The sequence below is a fragment of the Aaosphaeria arxii genome (genome assembly GCF_010015735.1).
Source record: "Aaosphaeria arxii CBS 175.79 unplaced genomic scaffold BU24scaffold_8, whole genome shotgun sequence".
NCBI classification, from domain to species: domain Eukaryota; kingdom Fungi; phylum Ascomycota; class Dothideomycetes; order Pleosporales; genus Aaosphaeria; species Aaosphaeria arxii.
This window is the reverse complement of record NW_022983481.1, coordinates 67,954-90,236: the sequence shown is the minus strand read 5'-3', so window position 1 is coordinate 90,236 and position 22,283 is coordinate 67,954. Positions and strand designations below refer to the sequence as shown.

The window sequence follows — 22,283 nt, the reverse complement described above, 5'->3', positions numbered from 1 at the left end:
CCTTCCCAGTATATTATCATCCAACATCGTCCACGAGTCCATCTTATCCCCCATGTTCATCCCCTCTCATACCCTACGCAAAACCACACTTACATCTCTCGCTCTACTGCTCAACTACCATAATTACACCTGATTTATCACTCTCACGATTTTCACGATACCACTACACCAAACACGCGCAGGGTCGCTAGCACTATAAACAAGGGACGTGCGACACTGCACCACATTTTGAGCGTAGATCAACCCATCTTTGACGACGCGATAGTGCTCATTCCAGCACTTCCGCATCTGTTGCCGTAGAAGAGATTGCTACGCGTATACTACACATACTCCAACACACCCATTCACACAATGCCTTCCTACGAGAGGGAAGATTCACAGGACCGCGAATTGGTCAGGCACTCGTTCTCCGAGGCTCATAGAAACTCATTCTCGGAAGCTCACAGACTTAACATCCCAATGTAAGTTGCTGATGATTTCTTCACCGAACCAGGGCGAAGACCAATCCCTTATTAACTGTCCCGTAGGTGGGATAGCTCTGATCCTGAGCGCGCTCCGCCACCACTACCACTAAATCCAGGCTCACCCAACATGACCACTCGACCCAACACATCAGCACTCATTGCAAATGCAGCCAAAGCCCTCGAGGAAAAAGCGCGCGAGAGTATGCCGAGCGCTTATACTACAAATCCGATGCCTTCAAGGTCACCCGACCGATCATTGATTAAGGGTGCCCAGCATAAGCGCATGCAGTCGCTGCAACCAACAAGCGTGCGCGACCTCAGAAGCTTTCTCGATGGTGTCCGCTCTCCAGAGAGGTCGCCAGATCGATCGCCAGAACGGTCGCCAGAACGACCAACCACTCGATCAGGAACACCTGGCCGAGACAGCGACAGGGACTGCTTCGGTCCCGATCCAAATTCATCCAGGAATGGAACTCCTACGCCTGCAAGCAGAGACTTCCTAAAAGAGACACCCGCCCTTCGACCTTCTTCGCGGTCGTTCTCAAAGGCTATTCTGGGCGAAAATACTCCTCCTTCTGCCACCATGCTTGCACTGCAGACCATGACCATTCCTCGAGAGCATCTGGAGCCGCATATTCCAAATCCAGCCACAACACAATCGCGGTCGCCACCACCGCCATCACAGCCTCCACCCTCTTTCGATGCCATTTCAAATCAGTTGCTCAGCATTAATTCGATTGTGTCTAGCTTGCAAAAGGACATGTCGCAATTGAGCCGGCGAAGCAAAGACAATGCCACTGACCTTGTCAGTCTCAAAGAGGCAACTACTGCTAGAGATGAGGATATCCGCAGGTCCTTGAAGGAGCTGTTGGGTACAATGCATCCGCCGCCAGCAGTGGGCACCCCAGGAGATGTCCCTCGTTCTGGAAGCAGCTTGGGCATGAAGGATCCCCACATGACTCCGACGAAACAGTTCTCTCTTCCTCGCATTGCTTCTCCGAGCAGCTTCATGCTTGACGAACGAATCGGGAGCCCGAACCCCTACTCTGTCGAGGGCGCGGCTAGTGTAGCAATGCTGGAGAAGATTATAAGGGAAATGGTGACCAAAGACGGACAAGAACGCCTCATCGCCAACCTTCAAAAGCTTGTTGACAAGGCCACTGGCGACACTGCAAAGAAGGTCACGGAACTTGTAGAGTTTGTCAAGCAAGGCTCCGGCAATCACCCTTTCGTACCCAATCAAGGGGCATCAGCCTTCCAACCCTCTCCTGGGCCCGGTGCCCTGACGCGAGCTGCTTCTGACTTCAATCCGGCGTTCGGTCTTCATAAGGTTGCTGAAGGGAACAAGCCTTACACCAGTCCAAAGGCTGCAGACTTTGTCAGTGACGAAATGCTCAAGTTCCTGCGGAAGATCAAGGATAGCGTAGCAGAGTCCGGAAGCGTCACCATGGGCACTAAATCACTTATTCAGGAGTTGCGTGGCGAAGTGCTTGGAATGGGCCGAGAGCTTGCCCGCAAGATTGAAGAGGTCGAGCAATTGAAGGGTGCACAACCCGCCATCGAGGCTCGCGATACGCATGAAGACGTCTCCGCCATCGTACACGATGAGCTCGCAAACCTGAAGCAGCACATGGACGAGGTTATGCGTGAGAGGAGACGGCAGTCGATTTCTTCCACCATCACTCGCCAAACAGTCGACAATCGAGAAGTCTATGACGTTGTGAAGCATGCTTTGGCATCAGCCCAGTCTTCGAACCTTGATCAGGAGGCGGTCATCGCTGCTATTCGTGAAGCCTACGAGTCCTACCAGCCCGAAGTCAAGATCGAGCAGTTCGGGCTCGAGCGGGACGAGATATTGCAATGCCTCAGGGAGGGTTTGCACGACTATCAGGGTTCCGGTGGAGTCAACCGAGAGGAGATCATGCATACCATCCAGGAAGCCATTCACCAGGTCAAATTGCCTCCACCAATCAACGAAGCACACGAAATACGCGAAGAGGTTCTGCTTGCTGTGCGTGAGTGCCTCCAAGACTTGGGGCCCTCTATCGCCTCGCAACCATCCCAATCCGGCACCGTAACAAAGGAAGATATTGTCAATGCAATCAGGGACGGTCTCACTGTCGAACTTCCTATGGATGAGCTCCAGCCAGCCTTGCAAGCTGGTTTCGAAGCCCTCAGGCCCCATGCAGAAAGTCAAAATGAGCTTGTTATGCAGCGGTTACAGTCGCTTTTGGATGATATGCACTCCGAATTCAAAGCATACTCGTCCGCCAATGGCCGTGACACGGAACAAGTGCTGGATGCGATCCGAGATGGACTCGACAATTTGCGCAGCGGACTTGAAGGTCATGTCAATAAGGCGCAAACTGTCAGCGAGAAGGACGAAATCCTAAGCAGTCTTCACACCGAGCTCGACAAACTCCGTCAGGACGTTCAGGGATTCGTTGCTGAAGGTCCTCGTGGTGATCAGGAGTGGAGCCGCATTGATATGGTTGACTTCATCAAGTCAGAATTTGAGAACCTTCAGGAGAGTCTCGCCTCGCAAATCGTGCCCCGCGGTGACAACAACGATGCTATCTTGGCTGCCATGAACGAAGGGTTCGAAGGCATGAAGTCCCAGGTCGCGACCCGTGGCCTTGACCTCGACACCAATGAAGAGATCAACGAGGCTATGAAGCAGGAATTTGATTCACTGAAGGAGGTAATACTCGGCGACACTGTTCAGCATAAAGATGAGGTCATCCAGAAGCTTCAGGCCGGCCTAGAGACCCTACATGAGAGATTAGGAGACCACCAGTCTACTCCTGCCTCTAATGATCAAGTGATTGCAACCATGAAGGAGGAGTTTGAGCATCTGCGTGAGGCTCTGGGCAGCACTCTGGTTAGAGCAGGCGGAGCAGCTGACAAGGAAGACATCATTGACGCCGTGCGCGAGCTTCTTGACGGTCTACGCACTCAACTTAACGAACCAAAGTCAACCGATTCGGCAGCTCACTTTGCTTCAATCCAGTCTGAACTCGAACAGCTGAGAACGTCTCTTGGTAGCTCCATTGTGCGTGCTGGGGAATCCGAAGGTGACAAGGACGAGATTTTCGAAACAATCAAAACCAGCTTGGACGATCTTAAAAACAACTCGAAGTCACTAGGCATCAACGAGGAACTCCTTGAGGCTTTCCGTGGCGAGCTTGAACAAGTGCGCCAATCGACTAGCCTGACCCGACAACACGCCCGAGCCGATACGGAGGAGGTACTCGAAGCTGTTCGATTAGGGCTTGACGATTTGCAATCCCACCTCGACAAGAAGCTTGATAACCCTGAACGCCATCAGTCAGCAACCAATGAAATCATCGATGCCCTGAATGACGGCCTGGAGGGTTTCCGTTCTGACATCTCCAAGCTGACCGACAAACCTGTTGACATGACCGTTTCCTACGAGATTTTGGACACGTTAAAGGAGGGTCTTGCCGGCCTTCGTGCTGATATGGAGAAGCTGAAGCGCGGGGAATATGACTCGGAGATCCAAGAACGTGCTGTTCCCACCGGAAACGAGGTTGTTCTTGCAGAAGCCGTGGAATCCGCCTCTGACGATCCTCCTGCCGTCTCTAGTCGCGAAATTGTGCACGAAAGTCTCCGTCGCAACGACCTAGAAAAGATGGAGGTAATGCTGTCTCAGCTACAGGTCAAAATGGACACGATGGATGCGAACATCCAGCACCCGTCTCCAGCACCCGAGTCCGCAACCGCACAAGATGCAGCTCGCAAGGACGATCTTGAGGCCATTGAAGAACTTCTCAAAGGCCTACAGACTACCGTCAATGAGCTGCGGGAACAAGAGAGGCCGGCCCCAAGCGCGGACGGCCTTGCGACGAAGGAGGATACTGATGCGATTGAAACATTACTCGATAATATGAAGGCTAAGATCGAAGAGCTCGCCTTGCCAGATCCCACATCCGTGGTGACCAAGGAAAATCTCGACGATGTGGAACTCGTCGTCAGGACTACTTCAGAAGCACTCGAAGTGCTCTCGCAGAAGATCGCAGACGAGGGTGCCACCAAAGGCGACGTCGCAGTCGTCCAAGTCATCGTGGATGATATCAAGACGGCGTTAGACGAGATGAAATCCTCGAAGCCTTCAGATGAGGAAGAGGCTGAGAAGATCACAAAGCTCGACATCGACGCGCTCGCGGCCCTATCGTGTGACATCAAAGAGAAGCTGGAAGAGTTCAAGATCCCCAACGCCGACGATCTCGCGTCAAGGGGAGATGCTGAGCAGCTCAAAGGCCTTCTCACCGACTTCCGTGAAAGCTATGAAGCAATGAAGGACTCCTACGAGAAGGACGTTTTTGTGACTGCTAATATCGCCAACGACCGGAAGAAGGAGGCCGACGACATACTCATGCACGTCACTGATGCAAAGGCGACCATTGAAGACGTCAAAGAGGATCTCAAAACCGCCTTGGCTGAAGGAGGATCCTTACATGGGGTGAAGGACTCCATCAAGACCTTGGAAGAGACTCTTGGAGCTCATCTTGGTATGGGCGCTGATGTCAAGGATCTCATGGAGACAGTTGCGCGCGAGTTCGAACGTGCTCATGGCTCAATTGAGAACATACAGAATGGCCAAGAAGAAAAGTCTGCACTAGCCTTGGAGAAGCAGGAAGAGGCAAAGGACGCCATCATCGCCAGCACAGTGCAAAAGATTGATGATCGTTTTGACACTTTGATGGCTAAGTACGATGATGCCCAACTTCTCGCTGACGAACAAGCCAAGGTCATGAAGGAAAAGGCAGAAGAGCAGGAAAATATCCTCGAGGCTACGAAAACCATGGCAGAAGAGTTGAGGCTCACAATCGACACCCTTGGAGCTTCCATCACCGGCCTGAACGACCGATTCGAAGAGACGGCTCAGAAATCGAGCACCGACTCGGCTGCTGTTGTCGCAAAGATCGAAGACGCTGTCACCAAGCTTGAAGAACAGAAGCTCGAAGACAAAACTGAGCACTCACACACCCGAGATGAGATCGCAAACATCGAGCGCATGTTCACGGGCTTGCAAGACAATGTCACTGAGTATCATCCCAAGTTTATGGTCGCGCTCCGTGAAATCGAGGCACTAGTCAAGCAGCACTACGAGCAATCCCAACAAGCCAAAGAGGCAGCGGATGAACAAGTTCGCGCAATGAATGAAGAGGCAAAGGCTCGTGCTCTCGAGCTTACAACGCACTTCTCGAGTCTTCCTGCATTATTGCCTGCGCCACCCTCTGCTATTGAGCTGCCGGAAAAATACGACGATACTGAGGTCCGGGAGAAGCTTGATAAGCTCATCGGCCACGCCGGAGATGCCGGAAAGTATGATGATCACCACATTCGCGAGAAGCTAGAGACGCTCATTAGCTACGCTGCGGAGTCGGGCAAGTATGATGACTCCGTCGTTCGAGAGAAATTGGAAACTCTCATCAATCATGCGGCAGAAACTGGCAAGTACGACGATTCCATCGTGCGAGAGAAATTGGACGAATTGATCGGACATGCCAGCGAGGCTGAGAAATCCGCTAGCAAGCTTGAACGTCTTGACGATATCCACAAGCAAGTCCTTGCAACCGCGGCCGAAGTTTCGGAATTTGTTGCTAAGCAAACGCAACTGATCACGGACGGAAATGAATCAAAGGAACGTGAAGCAGAGGAGCTCAGTTTGCTTGTCGAGCGCAAGACGACACAAAAGGAGCAGCTTGACGCTGACATCGAGCGACTGAAAGAGGAAAAGGAACGTGTCATCCGGGAGCTGAAAGAGGAAAAGGATCGGGCCATGGCGGAGCTCAAGGAAGAGAAAGAGCGCGTTATTCTCGAGGTCAAGGAAGAGAAGGACTCCCTTTTGGCGGTTGTTGCGGCTTTACAAGCTGAGCGCGAAAACCTTGCCAACCAAAAGGTCCGACTTACCGGCGAGGTATCATCGCTCCACACGGCTCTTGACATCCGACGAGAAGAGCTTCACATGATGGATGCTAAAGCCGATGCGCTTGAGCGTCGCATCTTGAACGGCATTATGGACCATTCCCGAGCTTTGATGATTGCTAAGTCTGGTCCCAAGAGCCCTACCAAGCTCAAGAAGCGCATGAGCGCTGATGTCTCCGGGGAAACTGACAAGGGCATGCAACCACCGACCTCGACTACTAACGGGCTTTCACTTGCACTGAAGCCCCGACCAGCTGTCCGTCGCAATGGGCCCCCGCAAAACCCTGCTGGCCGTCGCATACACTCATTGAGCCAGATCAGCGGCAACAGCCCCACTGGCGCCCAGCCTTTCCAAGGAATCAACAAATCACTAAGTATCAACACTGGTACAGGACTCAAGCGTAGTCATTCAGTGAAAACCAGCTCTGTTAGAAAGGGTTCGTGGGGCGGACGACCCAGCACTATCGTTGCGAACAAGGAAAACGAGCCCCTGACTGAACAGGATGAGCTGGATACTGAGCAAATTGCGGGAGTTACAGGCTCGGAGTACAACGATGATCTTCAGAGTGAGGCTGGCACCGAACGTCGCCACAGCATCGTATCTAGTGTATACCCTGAAAGTCGTGCTGAAGGAGAGGCTCATAGCTTCGACGGTCGATCTAGCTTTGGTGGCGCTGGCAGTGAATACACTTACGCTTCCGGGAGTTCGTACATGACTGGAAGCGACATTGATCGACGAACATCATACGGATCAATGGCCGCTCGCTCTACTGCCTTCAATGGGGAGGAAACAATCGACGAGGGCAGTGAAGCATCACACTCGGATGACGAATCGATTTCGGATGATGAACGCACACAAACCGTCGCAGGAGCGGAGTCGACAACTAGACAGTCGGAGCCAGCACCTACTGAGATGACAGCATCTGAAGTAACTTCATCTGAAGTGTCTGATGGTATGCCCACACGTTCCGAAGTTGATCGTGCTGTCGAGGCTGTTATGGAAGATATGAAGAAGGATGGATACCATGGACCAGTTGACTCTGGTATTGGCAGTGATTTGCCCACTGCCCTGGTTGTAGCAGGAAGCGACGCAGACTACTTTAGGCGCGCTGCGGAAGAGGAAAGCATAGTCGGGTGAGATGTTATTTTGCCGACCCTTTGTTACGCCTGAGTTTCTTGTATTATGTTCTGTGTTTTGATGACGGTCGGTTCGTTTGGATGAGCATATGGGATCCACGACTAGCGCAAGCTACTGGGAGGCGTAAAGGAAAGGGGACGGGACTGTCCAGGGGCTTGCATGGGTGTTTTGGTTCCATTCAAATATCACGTTTTGGGGGCTTCGTAAAGGTGTTGGATTATTCATGGAGTTTGTAAGGATTTGGATCAATTGAATTAGCTTCTCCAACTGTTCTGCCTCCTTGGCAAGCAACACGTATTATAAAGAAAGGAACATTGTAATTAGGTTCAATATCGATTTGCTATTCGTAACACTTTCATCACTGCATTCTCCATTTGACATACACATAACTAGTGGAGGCTAAAACATGTAAAGAATAAATAACAAGAAAAACCAACAGCATTTGCACATGTTACATATTAAAATTTATATTAGTTTATTCTGCATAGTCTGCCTGAAAATTATAGAAAATAATATACGTACCTATTATTATTACGTTGTTGCCGTTATTGTGGTGGTGGGAAGTAATGAGTTTTGGTGAGGATTTGGTGCGATTCGTTACGTGGTTCCATTCGTTAGCCGGTGACATACACTATCGTCATTACCTAGATGTTCTGCAGGGATTGTCTCAAGCTATGATGCAGATAGAGGTATTCGTTATTTAATTCTAGTATAACTAGTATACATGTATTGATATCGTTCAAACCAACCGTGCGCTCAGTTGCATGTATATTGAGCCCACTACGCCAACCTTAAAACCACCGTGAAAAGCACAACCGGCATGCCCACATGTCGTCCCATTCGCGAAAGCCCCCAAGATCCAACGCCGTTCATTAGAGAAAAGCACAGTGTTCATTGCGTGATGCCCCTCAAGCCCTGAATGACCAATCCAAACATGACGCCCCTAGCCAGCCTCTCCTCCTGCAGCGCATCAAAGACTCTGCCCATCGCCTCTCCGCTAGCCGCCTGGCCCATGACGCTGGTGAGCGCCTGCGGCATGCCCCTGTCGACGAGCAACTTCCTTGCCTTGACTCTCAATTTCTCCTTCTCGTCGCTGCTCATCTCCGCGGGCCACGCCTTGAGCTCATCCTCCGTCGGGAGCGAGTTGGCGCGGATCTTGCGTAGGTGGTACGCGACGCCCTTGTCCGACGTGTTTTCGTCCAGCACCGTGGATTGAAGTAGCGTCTGGATGGAGGTGAGCTGAGGATTGCCCGGGCGTAGCAGGAACGTCTTCGCGGCGTTGAGGAGCGTCAGCCGGATCTGCCAGGCTGAGGAGAGCGTGTAGAGTTCGTTGATGACGGCGAAGAAGAGCTCGATTAGGACGGTGGTTTCGGATTCGCTTATCGAGGTGTGGGATTTGGAGGATTGGGTCGGGCGGCGGGGGAGGGCTGGCGGTGCCGCGTCGGAGGGGGTTTGTGTGGTGGTGGTGCCGGGTGCTGTCGCTGCTGTCGCTCCCTGAGTACTGAGAGGTTCCGTGGAGCTTCGGATTGGTGCGGGTTTGTAGTAGTCTGAGATTTCGGAGGGCATGGGCGGGAGATTGAGAATCTGGTCGCCGCCCATTGTTGGGGAAAGGTCGATGCTTGCTCGGGTGGAGGGGGCACGGCTGTTGCTGCGCGATGCGCCGTACACGGAGGAGCGGTTTGATCGTTTGCCGTCGCCGTCTGGGTTGTAGCTCGGTCGGCGCTCCATCATCGGTTCGCGGCCTGGTTGTTGGTCGACGATTGGGGAGTTTGGGTCCCGGACTGAGTCGGTTGATGTGCGTCTTGAAAGGGTGGACAGGGTGCTTTCCGTGCGGAGGTGTGTGGGAAGCTCGGAGACTGTGCTCTCGGCCCTGCCATGGCGATTCTGAATGGGAGGGGTTGGTGCGGTCGATGAACGGCCGGGAGGAGTGGGCTCGATGCTGGAGATCGAAATAGAGTCGCGGTTCTTCCTAGTACCGCCCAAAGGCGTCGCGACGCTGCCGAGAACGCCGGTCACACCGCTGAAGAACGCCTTTCCACCACCTGCAACCTCCTTAGGCGCCTTTGTCAGGGCGTCAACCATACCTTTGCCCATAGTCTCGAAGGTCTGTGTCGGCCATCCGAATCCCTTTGAACCGGGTGATTTGCCCATCTGGGACTCCTTCTCGAGGAAGCGCTTCATGCCTTCGCTCTCGGCCAGTGCCTTGTAAGATAGAGCGTCATTAAGGTAGCGTTCGAGTTCACCACGAAGGGACGCCTTGGTATGACCTTTCCAGGTGGGTAAAGCTGAGTGAGCCTCTATGAAGCCCGTTGCGCCGGTTATGGCCGCTATGCGGCGTAACACTTCATGCAAGGTCTCCAGATCGGTGAACTTCCGAGCTGTCATCCATCCGGAGTGGTAATTCGAAGCAGGTTCGATCTGGATCAGGTACTCTGCTGTTGGCTTGCTCTTGATAGTACTCTTCTCACCTGGCATGGCGTCGTCAAAGAAAGAGATTCTTGCGTTATGCAGCGTCAATGGTGGGGGCCTCTCCACAGGTGCCGAATTCGACGCAAGCGCGGTTGGAGGTTGCTGTGGGACGATTTGATCGAAACTTGTGAACGGGCGCCTTACTTCTTCTTTCACTGGAGATGGAATAGTCTCCTCGGGAACATGCTGCACCGGAGCGGTTTCCATGACGGTTTCGGTGGTGTCATGATCTGCTGTCTCGCTTTGCGACGATGTTGGCGTTACGATGCCCTGTGTAGTGCTCTCGGACTGGTCGTCAGTCAAGCTTGAACTTGATGCATGCTGCTGCTGCTCGCGAAGCTTTTTCGCATCTTCTTCCGCAATAAGTTGACTCAATCGTTGCGCCTCCTTCATCGCATCGTCCATAGCTTCCTGCGCTTTGCTCACTGCTCTTTTGTGCTTGATCTGCTCGGGAGAAGCTGGTGTCTTCGTAGCCTGCTCTCCCTTCTCCACGGCAGTTTTCACGTTCTTCAATTGTCCAGTTGAGCCCTCCACACCTGCATCGATAGCATTCAAAAGTTCGGGTTCTCCATCCTCAAGGAGGTACACGATCCATGCATTGATCCACTCAGGCTTGGAACAGCTAGTCACTATCATCTCCAACACAACCTTGGAGAGCATTTGTCTTAAGAATAACTGCGCTGGCCGGCAATTATATGTCTTAGACTCCAAATAGCTTTGTAAAATGTCCTCCGCCGCAATGTCAAATTGTTTTGATTGGTGCTTCGCATCTAGTATGTTGCCCAAATTACTGTCCGGCTTCATTTGAATATAAGTGTCTACAGCGTCTGACATGGAAGCGGTCGATGAATTAGCCAAGGCAGCTGACAGCTCTTGAAAGAAGATGATCATAAACGATGACGAACGCGTAACAAAATCTACGAAACTATCGGCAGGTCTCTTGCGGGAAAGGTGACCAGATATCGAGATGATGAACGCCGTCAAAGTTTGGCGAGAGGCGGCTGGAAACGTATCGTCAGTCGGTAGGATAGGAGAGTACCACCATCTATGTTCTGTCAGTAAAACCCCTCACGCTGGCATCCCTTTCGCGCTCACCGAACATAGTCTCGAATGACCGCGTCTGTCAATTCCGTGAGTGCTGCTGCGGTCTCTGGCCTGAAATCGGAATAGTCCAACTGTTGGCCAGACTGTAACAAGACATCTAGATCGGAATTGTCTTCGGAAGAAGTGCTCTTGTCTTTGGTTACGGTTTCTCGCCAATTCAGCACCCTTTTAACAATGTCCGTACTCAACTCCCGCCTGCGTTTCTCCTTTCCTAGTGTGGTCCCGTCATCGCCACGTTGTGCGTGACCCTCCCATGAGGCATGAAGCACGACACCGCCCACCACACCAATGAGTATCAATCCCACTCTTCCTAATACAAGATATGTCGCTGCGCCGAGTCCAGCTAGACACGCACCCAATGTCTCGTTACTCGAGGTGGATAAGAACTGCAACACATTGTCCACTAGAGGGGTACTAGGATTTAGGTCTTTTCCTTTCTCAGTCTCTGGGATTTCCGCTACTGTCGCTGTCGCTGGTAGATTTGTCGGCGATTTGTCGTCGGTGGCATTGTCGCGGGGGTTCGGGGATGTCTGGTTATGAGTGAGGTCGCTCATTGTGTCGCTTCGTCGCGGCAAGCATTGAGGGTGAATTCAACCAGGCTGTTGTCCTCGAGGACAATATGACTGGTTATGACGAATCCGCGCAAAATCAAGTCGTGTCTGTTTCTGAAAGGGGGGAACTATTGTTTCACAGCTTTACCCCCGAGGTCGTCTCACACATTCATCGGAATAGGGAGGGGGCGGAGAAACAAAAAGTCCGAATGGTTTGAATAGCAATGCCAAGAACCTGGGGAAGATCTGCATCTTAAAAATCTCCTATTCCGCTTCTCGTACCTTTAAATAATCTTAATTACATACAGTAAACAACCAAGATTGCCATTGTGTCTGTTTCCGCATCTTCATTTCGGACCTTCGTTTCAATTGACTGAAGATTAGTCACGTTGCTGTTGCCTGGTGTCCATAACTACTCCCTACCATGGCCTCGGAACCTTCCAATGCCGATATTCTCGCTCATGTAGAGCAATTCTGGGCTGTGAGGAAACCACAAAGTCCGGTTTATCAGTTCCTACTCGGCGACGTTCAGTTCACCCACGCCTCGAAAGGACTCGTCCGCGCCCGTCTTCTGCTGACCAAGGACCATGTCAACAGCCACGGAGGCATTCACGGTTCTGTGTCGGCCACGATCGTAGACTGGGTGGGCGGCTATGCCATCGCGGCATGGGATAACAGGACGAAGGTCGGCGTCAGCACTGACATCCATATATCCTACATCAGCAGTGCGAAAATAGGTGACACGATTGAGATCGAAGGCAGGGCCGATAGGGTTGGGGGCACGATGGCCTATACGACCTGCACGATCTGGAAGGTTGTAGATGACAAGGCAGGACCAGTCGTTGCGACAGGTTCTCATACCAAGTTTGTCAAGATATGATCAGGAGCAACAACTTTACCCCGTTCATGGATCTATTTGCATGCAGTATATACAACGCATGCGCCCGCTCTTTGAGCTATCATTATACTCCTCAAGAATGACGGAATCGACTGTTTGTAGCGGACACCAACTCCCAGTTATTTTGCGATAGAAGCCATTGCGGGTGGCTACGAGAGCGTACATATCATAGACAGCCATTGCATATGACGAAAGTTCCTGGTAGAATCAAATACGTAGAGCATGATTGTAACGCAGTCATACATCATACCCAGCGCATCTTTTATCAATGCTATACATTTTTCTCATCAAGCCGGATTGAGGAGATTTAGGATTTATAGCATGACGTTTTCGCGTTGCCGAACGCCTAAGTCGGCATCTTATCATGTCATTACGCCACATACGCCACGCCATTCAGCCTCTCGACTCCACCCTATCCGTCATCGCCAACCACCACTACCACATCCACTAAACTCTACTACGTTTACGTTCCAGGTCCCTGAGATGTCGAAGTATGAGCGAACCCCTCAAATCTAGAGCTCTAGACCCCCCGATCGACAGAATGTACCGCCAAGCCGGTCTACCGGTTCGCAGAAAACGATGTCAGCCCTGCAAACTCAAGACAAGTGGTTCGAGCTAGGTGTACTCGGCCCATGTCATGGTCTCTCTTCTTGTCCATCAGACTCCATATTTCCTACGAGGGCATGAGTGAAGTAGGTAGGTGTAACCCAGAAATTATGGTTGTACATACACTCCTGGGTTCTTGGCCTGGCAAACCGGATGCAAGGTTCGAATTGTGGGTGGATTGTTTCGAAGTTTGAAGAAGAACGAGATGCTTGGGGAGACTTGGGTGGGCTTCTGGAGACTATGACGATATATGGAGGGATGTCCGGTTATCGTGGGGAGTTAGTGTATATATATATAGGAGCTCCCAACTACCTCTTTAGACCATACACACTCAACCTACTACCATCTTCACCACACAAAGTGATCAAAAGATCAGGAAACCTACAACGCATTTCACATCTTTCACACATAAGTCAAACAACCTCAAGAACACGACACATCAAACCAACCGATTGCTCGTTCCGCATTACAAAACACATAACTCTTCTTCTACAACGAGCTTCAAGTCCCAACAAAACCACACCACCAACACGACACCCTGCTCCAGAGCTATCAACATGGGCTGTGGACCGTCACGAATGTCACGTCGAAATGGCCATATGGGCGGCGGCATGGGCGGCGGCCTAGGCATGGGAGGCGGACGGCGAGGAAACACAACTGTAGTGCATCACCACCACGGGGGTGGCAGGCCGCCAATGTCAGGCGGATACGGAGGCGGGATGATGGGCGGTGGTGGCAGGATGGGTGGTAGACGCGGGTATGGTGGTGGTGGTGGTTTCGGTAGGGGGAGACGGTGCTGATAGGGGAGTTGTATGATGTATTGATTAAGGAGACATTGTATGATATTTTTCTTTCTTATGCATTCGATCTTGTTCCATAACAATGATATATGTCCTGATTAGTATCTTATTGAATTTTCGTTGTAGACTGATCCCACTATGCCGATGTAAAGAGGCGGTGATTGTAACGGATTGAATCCGGTCTGTTATGACCAAGGAAATGAGTGCCTCTAAGGTCTTTGCCCTACAGTGGTAGCCTCGGATGGCTAGTTATACGAGGTAACATGTGCTGTGCACTCTATATGACTGTTTCATCTCTCCGGGCGATGTGGAACCCATCAAATGCCGAATAGTTGTCCTTGTAATATCATGGGGTGCGGCAACATCGTATCTTGTTACTCAGCCTCCGGTATGAAGACTTTGACGGTTTTTTCAGTGGTCAGACTCTTTAGCTATGCAATATTCCACGTCCTTTCCTTTGGTGGAAGACCAAAATCGGTTGACTAGCGCGCAGGCAATTGTGGTTAGAGCTATGAACGCACTTAAGCATCCATAGGGCATCGTACTTTCTTGGTGCAGAGCTGTTCGAGCCCACATTTGCAGCTTCAAAGGAGATAGATCATCAAAGCCAGTGTATCATTGGTAGGAGGCAATTGATACTGATAATGCTATTTTCTGGTCTGTGGCAAGCAGCAAGGCTATTGTTTAACTTAAGATGAATGGGAATATTAAGATTGAGTGACGTGACGATTTGAAGTGTGGGAGGCTGCAGCAGTATCCCTCCTCGCCCAAGCGCGAGAGATCGTCCTTCACACTACCATGCAATAACAGCATGCAGCAGGTGTATGCATATTTTGTCAGATTAATATCCGTATATAACTCGTCTTGGCTGTGTGGAACATTGAATTGGAACCCCGCCGTAGCTACGCCGCGTGCGCCGCAATCCAAGGTCGACTTCATCTGTCTCCCTCCACTCTGTCTTCCCTTACAACCAAAACCACTCTGCGAACAATCAGCATTCAGCACACGAAGATGGCGTACTTGAATTGGCTATTGGGAGAAGATACCAGAACTCAGGTCGGGAATGTCATAATCATTCTCTGTCTAGTAAGATTCCGCATCTTTGTTCAATGCATGAGCATAGAGTATTAAATTACTCGCAGTACCCCATCACCAACTGGATTTATAATCTCTATTTCCACCCACTCGCAAATTTTCCTGGGCCTATTCTTTGGCGCGCTTCAAGGCTCCCACATATGCGTGCAGTTTGGGGCAAGCACTTTCCGTACGAGATTAAAAAACTCCATGCCCAGTACGGCGGCGTCGTGCGAATTGCGCCTAACGAGCTCTCCTTTTCTGAGGCAGCTGCTTGGGACGACATCTATTCCAACACGGACGGTGCTAATCCCAAGGCTTTTAAGAAAGGTGAGATCTGGCATGGTAACCTCGAGCCGGGGCCTTCATCTGTTTTCACAACAATCGATTTCAAAGAGCACGGAAGAATTCGTAAATTCATGGATCCTGCATTCAGTGAGAGAGCTGTCTTACAACAGGAGCCTATCATCCGGAAACATGTCGATACTTGCATCAACAAACTCCGTAGCCGACCTTCGCGAACTGTCAATATCGTTGACTGGTTCAATTTTACTCTATTCGACATTATCGGCGATCTTTGCTTTGGGGAGTCATTCAATTGCCTCGATAAATGTGAATTTGAGCCCTGGATGGATCAAATGGCTGCATCTATCAAGCTCAATTATCAATCCATCAACATACGACATTTCCCGATCGTCAACTGGTTACTCAAGCCCTTGGGGGGATTTCTAATCCCCAAAGAAATCATCAAGCAACATATGGATTATCGGCAGCGCTCTACTGAGAAATTGGAGCGTGCCCTTCGATCCAACGATACCGATCGACAGGACATTGTATCACAATTACTCAAGAGCAATGAACGAAGCGAAGGCCTGACTCATGAAGAGGTCTTGTTGAATTCAATGCAATTCATCAACGCCGCGAGCGAGACTACAGCCACGACCCTCACGGGAGTCATCAATCATCTACTAGTAAATCTAGATTCTCTGTCAAAACTGGAAGCTGAGGTTCGACAATTCACATCATCAGCCGAGATGACATTACAAGCTTTGAAGCCGCTTCCATATCTCAACGCAGTACTTAATGAGGCCCTAAGAATGTGTAGCTCAATGTCAGTTGAACATAATTGTTTCGCATTCCATCATCTAACAGAGCTCAGTCCCATTGGATATATGCGTGTCTCACCTCCAGAGGGTGGTATAGTCGCCGGCAATTACGTACCCGGTAATGTAAGTGTACCCATCATCTTGGTCGTGTACATTCTCTTACAACGAATAGACCATCGTGACTGTTTTACCCGTGGCGGTGTCCTTCTCTCCAAAATACTTCTACGAGCCAGAATCTTGGCATCCCGAGCGATGGCTTCCAGAAGCTGAGACCGATCCCAAGTCACCATTCTACCATGATCATAGAAAGGCTGTCCGGGGATTTGGATGGGGGCCTTACAACTGTATCGGTGAGCCACTTGGATGGGCAGCCATGCGGTTGATCCTCGCTCAGATGCTCTGGGCATACAACCTCAAGAAGGCTGAAACGCCACACTCGAAAATAATTTGGCATGAACAGGACTGTTTCGGTATCATCATAAAGCATCGTTTAGATGTCATCTTGGCGGACAGAATTGCTTGATTAGATACGTTGGACAGCACGGAGTCATGATGGGATGCATCGGAATCCATGCACGGATAGAGCAAGTCAACTTCTCATACAGCATACAGTTGTTGATAATGTTACATGTGCTTTCCACAAAAACGTCCTCTCAGTTCAGTTGTTATACCTAGCTTTCTTTCCTTAAGGAAATACTGCCCAGCGAAATGTTTCACAGCTGCGTTGTGTCAACACGAATATAAATCCAATCACGGAAATCTTTATTAACCCCATAAATCAACAAGATGGCCTTGCTGGATTTACGCCTAGCATCCTTGCTGATGCAAATTGTACAGCCCGCAATTTATTGATGCTAATGAGACTTCGTCGTCTAAATTATGAAGCGGCAGTAGACGTAGCACCATTGGTCGGTCGATTCGAAGCAGCTCACTGCTTCAAGATGTATGGGTTGGAGAGAGATCCAAGTTTCAGCGCCAATTGCAACGTTCTACTGGCGCTACTGGAGACTGAACCTGAAATTGAAGGTTGCTACTCCGCGCAGATCGAAAAGGCCCTCACATTTCTCTTAGACATATTCGAAATCGGAGACCGAGATACCGTTCATAAATGGGATATTTCGTCCAAATAGGTAGGTACTCATTGATGCTGCTTCTTGAGGTAGTTGTCTCAGCGCTCAAACAATATGATCATGGGCGCCTGCGAAAAATATCACAAGACCTGTTCGCCAACTGCATTCCCAAAATCCATTATAGAATTATCAGCCAGATCATGGGACCATTCATCGGAGATCACAAGTTATAGAATATGATATCACGCAAGCAGAGCGATTCCTAGGAATTGGTCTATAAGCTGCGAATACGAAACGTCGTCAATCTGCATGTGCTTCTGACGATACCGTAATTACTGGAGGGTGTTGAAACGTTTGTTTACTCTAGGCGTGACGCGTGGGGTTATATAAGCATATGAGGTCATTGCTGGCTCGCTTAGCTTAAAGGGAAGGTGGCTAACCTAAATCGGAGTTAGATATCCCCTCGAAGTAGGATACCTCTGAGATGATGATGAAGTACCTATAGGGAATTGGGGTAACATCATGACTATACATGAAGGAGACTTGATTTCAATTTTCGGATAATTTGCAAGTTCAGAAGTATCTGTTTACATGGGTTGATTTTTGTTTGGATGTAACGTTTTGCTTGAATTGATTATTGATGTTTTTGATGTTGATGTTTCAGCAATATTATCACAAGAGTGTACACTAAAGCCAATGTTTTCGGCGTCAGATGCAAGGTCAGAGACATTTGCAATTGTATTGTGATATCAATATGTCGTGCTTCGATCCATCAGCGCAAATCCGATGATCAATGGTAATCTCTCAATGCGCATAGATGCAACCGACAGGTAAACAGTTACACAAGCACGACAACGTCGGATCCTCGCCTGTGATGAGAGGCTTGCAGAGAGAGGCAGAATAACGTTGAGCAACGCTAGGCCATGTTGGGCTGTCTAGCTGCATCAGCCGCATCAGCCACAGAGGGCATTATTTGCATCACGCCGCATCGCCTCGCATCGCATTCGCATCCCCTGCACGGTGTTGCGATTGTCATGATTTACACGTGAAGGAGCGTTGAGACGCATGCAAGCTTGCGTGCGTTTGCACCTCCATGGCGTGGCGATTCAACGGCATACCAAGGAGAGAAGGACTCCGAGTCGCCGCACCGAGGCTTCCGACAGTCGCTTAACAAGAGCCTCGAAGCTCGGTCGCAGGTGACGAGACAGAAAAAATTGAGAACGACGATGCCAATTGAGATGAGCCGCAAGGATTTGTTACGGTTTGACGCTTCTACGGAGTACGGTATGTATTCACGATTCAGACCAGCCGTATTCAGCAGTCGCAGTACAGAATCTCATCGTGCTAGGCGGAGCCGAGACCCTTTGAAGAAGCTGAAATTAGCCAGACGGAACTGCATTCGGCTATGACGCTGATCCACCCGCCCGTCCGCTTGATTTGATGATTCCTATTTGAACCTCGAACCCTCGAGTTAGTACAAAGACGGAATAGACTGGGGAACGAACGGGATGCGCTGCGCTGTGCTGCTATTCTTTCACATGCATCTGATACCCGCCTTACACTCCGTGGAGTCATAATTCGTGAGCGATGGCGAGGCGAGGGCTGCGAGGCGAGACGACGAGGACGAGGACGAGGATGAAGATGACCAGTAGGCGTCGCAACATTCCTCTCCGGAATTCCCTCATCTCTCAACAACAACAAGGACCTTGCGATCCCTTGACTGATAAGCGATGCTGCCTTGATGCTCTCCTCCAATTGGATTCTGGTGCTATCGCCATATGGATTTACCCCTCATTCTAGGGGAGATTAGAGGAGATAGAGGCCATGGGGGTTGAGTAGAGGGACGAGACAGGTCACAGAATAAAGAGACAATGTGCTGCGGCTTATTTACCCATCAATGATAACGAGTCCTTGATGCCGGATTGAGGGTGTATGGGTGGAATTGAGTTGAATTGAATAGAGTATGTTAGTTCGAAGCTGCAGTGGGTCAGGAAACTCTCTTGTGCAGGACAAAAGACGATGGCCATGTTGTTTTATTCTTAGCACTATTATGTACTTTTCTGTAGTTATACCGGACTGTGAACTGTGAACTGTGAAGTGTATGCATGGAATGATGGATGCCCTTATCGCTGTCGTTAGACATCCAATGATGGTCCAAGCTTCCTCTTTCACATGCCAATCTTGGATCCTCCCACAACAAAAAGTTGGCGGGGATTCAACAAAAAATAACCCGTGAGATGACATGATTTGATTCACAAGTCAAGTCAACTCAATACCAGTCCGGTTGACAAGACTAATAAACCCATTAAAAACTCTCGCCCCTGTCCTCCAAGATACATGTTAATAAGTGGGCTGTCCTTCGGTCCAAGACCTTGAAGCGGCAGCCCAAAACGCAAAAGGGCGTCCCAGTGGTGGTCCTGCCCAAAGTACCGTTCAAGTACCTAACTGTCTGTACATTTGCATGTGTCGATACAGTAAGGTAATGCGACAAATGTACACTGTAAATATGAGATACATGAGAGTGACTTATTACTCGGAACCATGATTCAAATGATCAGAAGCCAGAGCAAGGTTATACGTTATCGATGGATTATTGAGTACGTCTAGCTTACCTGACCTTTCTCGTAACTACTCGTAGGTACATTCAAGGTTGCTTTAAGGTTATTATCTCGTTATTATCATATTGACGATTCACTGTCACATGCAATTCGAACCACCTTTAATCTGTCCACTGCCAACAACCCACTCCACTTCTCTCCATCACCCATTCACCACCACTACTCGACTCCGTGCTCTCACACCTTTTTCAACCGCCTCATCGCCTTTCTCTTCTTTACACGCACCTGCAAGTCTCTTAAGAACCTTCTTCTCCTCTTCAAGAACAGAGCCGCACTCACAGTCACATAACATCATATCGCGCCATTCATCATAGCACCTAGCCTTCCCTATCTACATCCAAGGTACGCTCCCAACCCTATATTCGTCATCCCAACCCAACCCTGCCCTCTCATTCCGCGACCTTCCTACTCGTATCCTTCTTCCTTGTCGTCGCGTTGCACCTACTCGTACCCATCCGCTCCTCACAATCCCCTGCATTGCATTACATTGCATTGCATTACATTACCTCCACTGCCTACGGTACGACAAACACACACATCCACATCCACGTCCACCATATCCACGTCTGCGCATTCGTACACCCGGTCTCTGATCGTCCATCGCAGCAGTCTACGGACATACGCGCCGGCCACCGTCGAGTATAATTATAATCAAGCAACCGCCGACCGATAGAAATGCCACACGCTGAGAAGGACGGCTCCGTCTACACCAACGGCAACATGAGCGCAACCCCCACCACCACCAATGGAACTCCCTTGACCAACGGCGAGAAGCCATCCTCAAAAGTCCTATCAGTAAGCCCACCTTCTTCCTCTATACACCCCCATCTACAGTCTCGATCCTAACCCCAACCACCAGCATCTCCAATCCTACCCCGTCGTCCACGACTCCCTCGAATACTACCGTGCCCACCCCTACGGCGCCAAATCCCTCACCATCTTCCACAAGACCTACGCCCAATTCGTCGCCCCGCTCCACCCGTACCTCCAGACCCCCTACTCCTACCTGCACCCGTACCTCTCCCGCGCCGACGAGCTCGGAGACTCCGGCCTCACGAACCTCGACACGCAGTTCCCGATCGTCAAGGAGGAGACCTCCACCCTGAAGGAGAAGGTCAAGTCCGTCGTCGGGGTTCCCCTCAGCCTCGTCGGAAAGGGAAAGCAGTACGTCTTCAGCACCTGGGAGGACGAGTACAAGAAGACGGGCGGCCAGGACGGCTGGGGAAAGACGGCCAAGGCCATCGTCAGCACCGAGCTCAAGGTCGCTCATGACGGCCTCAGCGTCGTGAAGAACTGGTGGGCGAAGGGAGAGGAGACGGTCGCGAAGAAGGTCGACGAGGTCAAGGCGAGGCAGTAGATTCACGTTGGAGGTCCTTACAAATTGTCATACTAGGAGGGCGGACGAGCATGCTGGCTAGCTAGCTGGCGAGTGTCCGTCGATGGTAGTAATGTGTTTCATTTTTTTGACATCTTTTTTTGATTACCCCCTCCACGTCGTTTCTTCATCAGGGGGGCTGTTTTTTTAAGATCCTGTCGTTCGCAAAGTCAGTTCGGGAGGAGGAATCGGGTGGTTGGCTCGCAGGGTTGCGGCGGGAAAAAATATCTCGAAGATTATTTTTTGTACTATTTTTCGTATTCCGCGACGACGACGACTACGACGACGAGAAGACAGACAGACAAAGCCCCTTTTCTTCCTTTGCTTTCTTTTCCATTTTTACTTGTTTCGAAACTCTAGTTAATTAGATCAATTACTTCTCTCTCTCTTCTTTCGTTCGGAAAGTCTTGGGCTTCGGAGCGAGGGGCCGGGCGGAGTGTCTCACCAATTTGTTCGTTTTATTTTTTTTACACCCCTTCGGTTATGATACTTCTCTCCTCTCTTAAGTACTCGTACTTTGCTTGTTGGGCTTGGGCACATGGGATGGGATACATTGATAGATAGATATTAGGTTAGGTAGGTATTATGTCATATTTGGGTCTCCTTCAACTGTTGCGATGTTTCCTAGTGAAAAGACTCAAGCATGCCTTTTATCGTGGGGTAGTGTGGGGTGGTGATATTTGTGATATCGTGACAATGTATGGAGATATGCTGGTAGGCTGTAGCGAAGGTGATACATGTGACGGTGAGCGCTTGGAATTATGTTAGTGCGTCTGGGGAAGGCGGACGTGTTGCCGAGATGTGTTTTCCCGTAAATGCTTCTCTGCGATGGCGATTGGGAGTGGGTGTCCGTGATGTGGGTCGAGTACTCTCTATCTGATGTTAGCAGGGCGCATGGCGTCGTCGGCGAGGATGAAGTTGAGGGCGTGTCCATGAAGGGTGTCGGGTAATCTCTATCTCTAGGGTAAGTAGAAGACTGAAGCAGCACTGTGTTAGCGAGTACAGACGAACGGGCACAGAGGTTCGCTATGCTCTCCTTCATCACATCAAGGTAGATC

The 22,283-nt window shown here is 50.3% G+C and overlaps 7 protein-coding genes across 7 annotated transcripts; 6 read left to right on the top strand and 1 right to left on the bottom strand.

Annotated features, from left to right (window-relative positions):
* The first annotated feature begins 40 nt into the window (after window positions 1-40).
* BU24DRAFT_425676 (uncharacterized protein) lies at window positions 41-7,879 on the top strand. The gene is made up of 2 exons (XM_033528795.1): window positions 41-461; window positions 528-7,879. The coding sequence occupies exons 1-2, from the start codon at window positions 352-354 to the stop codon at window positions 7,552-7,554; spliced, it is 7,137 nt and encodes a 2,378-aa protein (XP_033380189.1). The 5' UTR covers window positions 41-351; the 3' UTR covers window positions 7,555-7,879.
* A 366-nt stretch (window positions 7,880-8,245) lies between these two features.
* Window positions 8,246-11,945, bottom strand: BU24DRAFT_396460 (uncharacterized protein). The gene is made up of 2 exons (XM_033525304.1): window positions 11,119-11,945; window positions 8,246-11,068 (listed from the first exon to the last, which is right to left on the bottom strand). The coding sequence occupies exons 1-2, from the start codon at window positions 11,679-11,681 to the stop codon at window positions 8,446-8,448; spliced, it is 3,186 nt and encodes a 1,061-aa protein (XP_033380188.1). The 5' UTR covers window positions 11,682-11,945; the 3' UTR covers window positions 8,246-8,445.
* Window positions 11,932-12,678, top strand: BU24DRAFT_264541 (Thioesterase/thiol ester dehydrase-isomerase). The gene is made up of 2 exons (XM_033522534.1): window positions 11,932-12,009; window positions 12,063-12,678. Exon 2 carries the CDS (start codon window positions 12,103-12,105, stop codon window positions 12,556-12,558), a length of 456 nt encoding a protein of 151 aa, XP_033380187.1. The 5' UTR covers window positions 11,932-12,009; window positions 12,063-12,102; the 3' UTR covers window positions 12,559-12,678.
* Window positions 12,679-13,214, top strand: BU24DRAFT_264542 (uncharacterized protein). The gene has a single exon (XM_033522535.1). It carries the CDS (start codon window positions 12,799-12,801, stop codon window positions 13,090-13,092), a length of 294 nt encoding a protein of 97 aa, XP_033380186.1. The 5' UTR covers window positions 12,679-12,798; the 3' UTR covers window positions 13,093-13,214.
* Window positions 13,215-14,784: 1,570 nt separating this feature from the next.
* BU24DRAFT_494970 (cytochrome P450) lies at window positions 14,785-16,908 on the top strand. The gene is made up of 4 exons (XM_033534094.1): window positions 14,785-15,068; window positions 15,125-16,167; window positions 16,216-16,285; window positions 16,335-16,908. Exons 1-4 carry the CDS (start codon window positions 14,994-14,996, stop codon window positions 16,683-16,685), a joined length of 1,539 nt encoding a protein of 512 aa, XP_033380185.1. The 5' UTR covers window positions 14,785-14,993; the 3' UTR covers window positions 16,686-16,908.
* A 149-nt stretch (window positions 16,909-17,057) lies between these two features.
* BU24DRAFT_425672 (uncharacterized protein) lies at window positions 17,058-17,293 on the top strand (the record flags this gene model as incomplete). Its single annotated transcript, XM_033528794.1, has 1 exon — window positions 17,058-17,293. The coding sequence occupies exon 1, from the start codon at window positions 17,104-17,106 to the stop codon at window positions 17,290-17,292; it is 189 nt and encodes a 62-aa protein (XP_033380184.1). The 5' UTR covers window positions 17,058-17,103.
* A 3,232-nt stretch (window positions 17,294-20,525) lies between these two features.
* Window positions 20,526-21,207, top strand: BU24DRAFT_435359 (CAP20-like protein; the record flags this gene model as incomplete). Its single annotated transcript, XM_033530086.1, has 2 exons — window positions 20,526-20,645; window positions 20,710-21,207. 2 exons carry the CDS (start codon window positions 20,526-20,528, stop codon window positions 21,205-21,207), a joined length of 618 nt encoding a protein of 205 aa, XP_033380183.1.
* Between the last annotated feature and the right edge of the window lie 1,076 nt (window positions 21,208-22,283).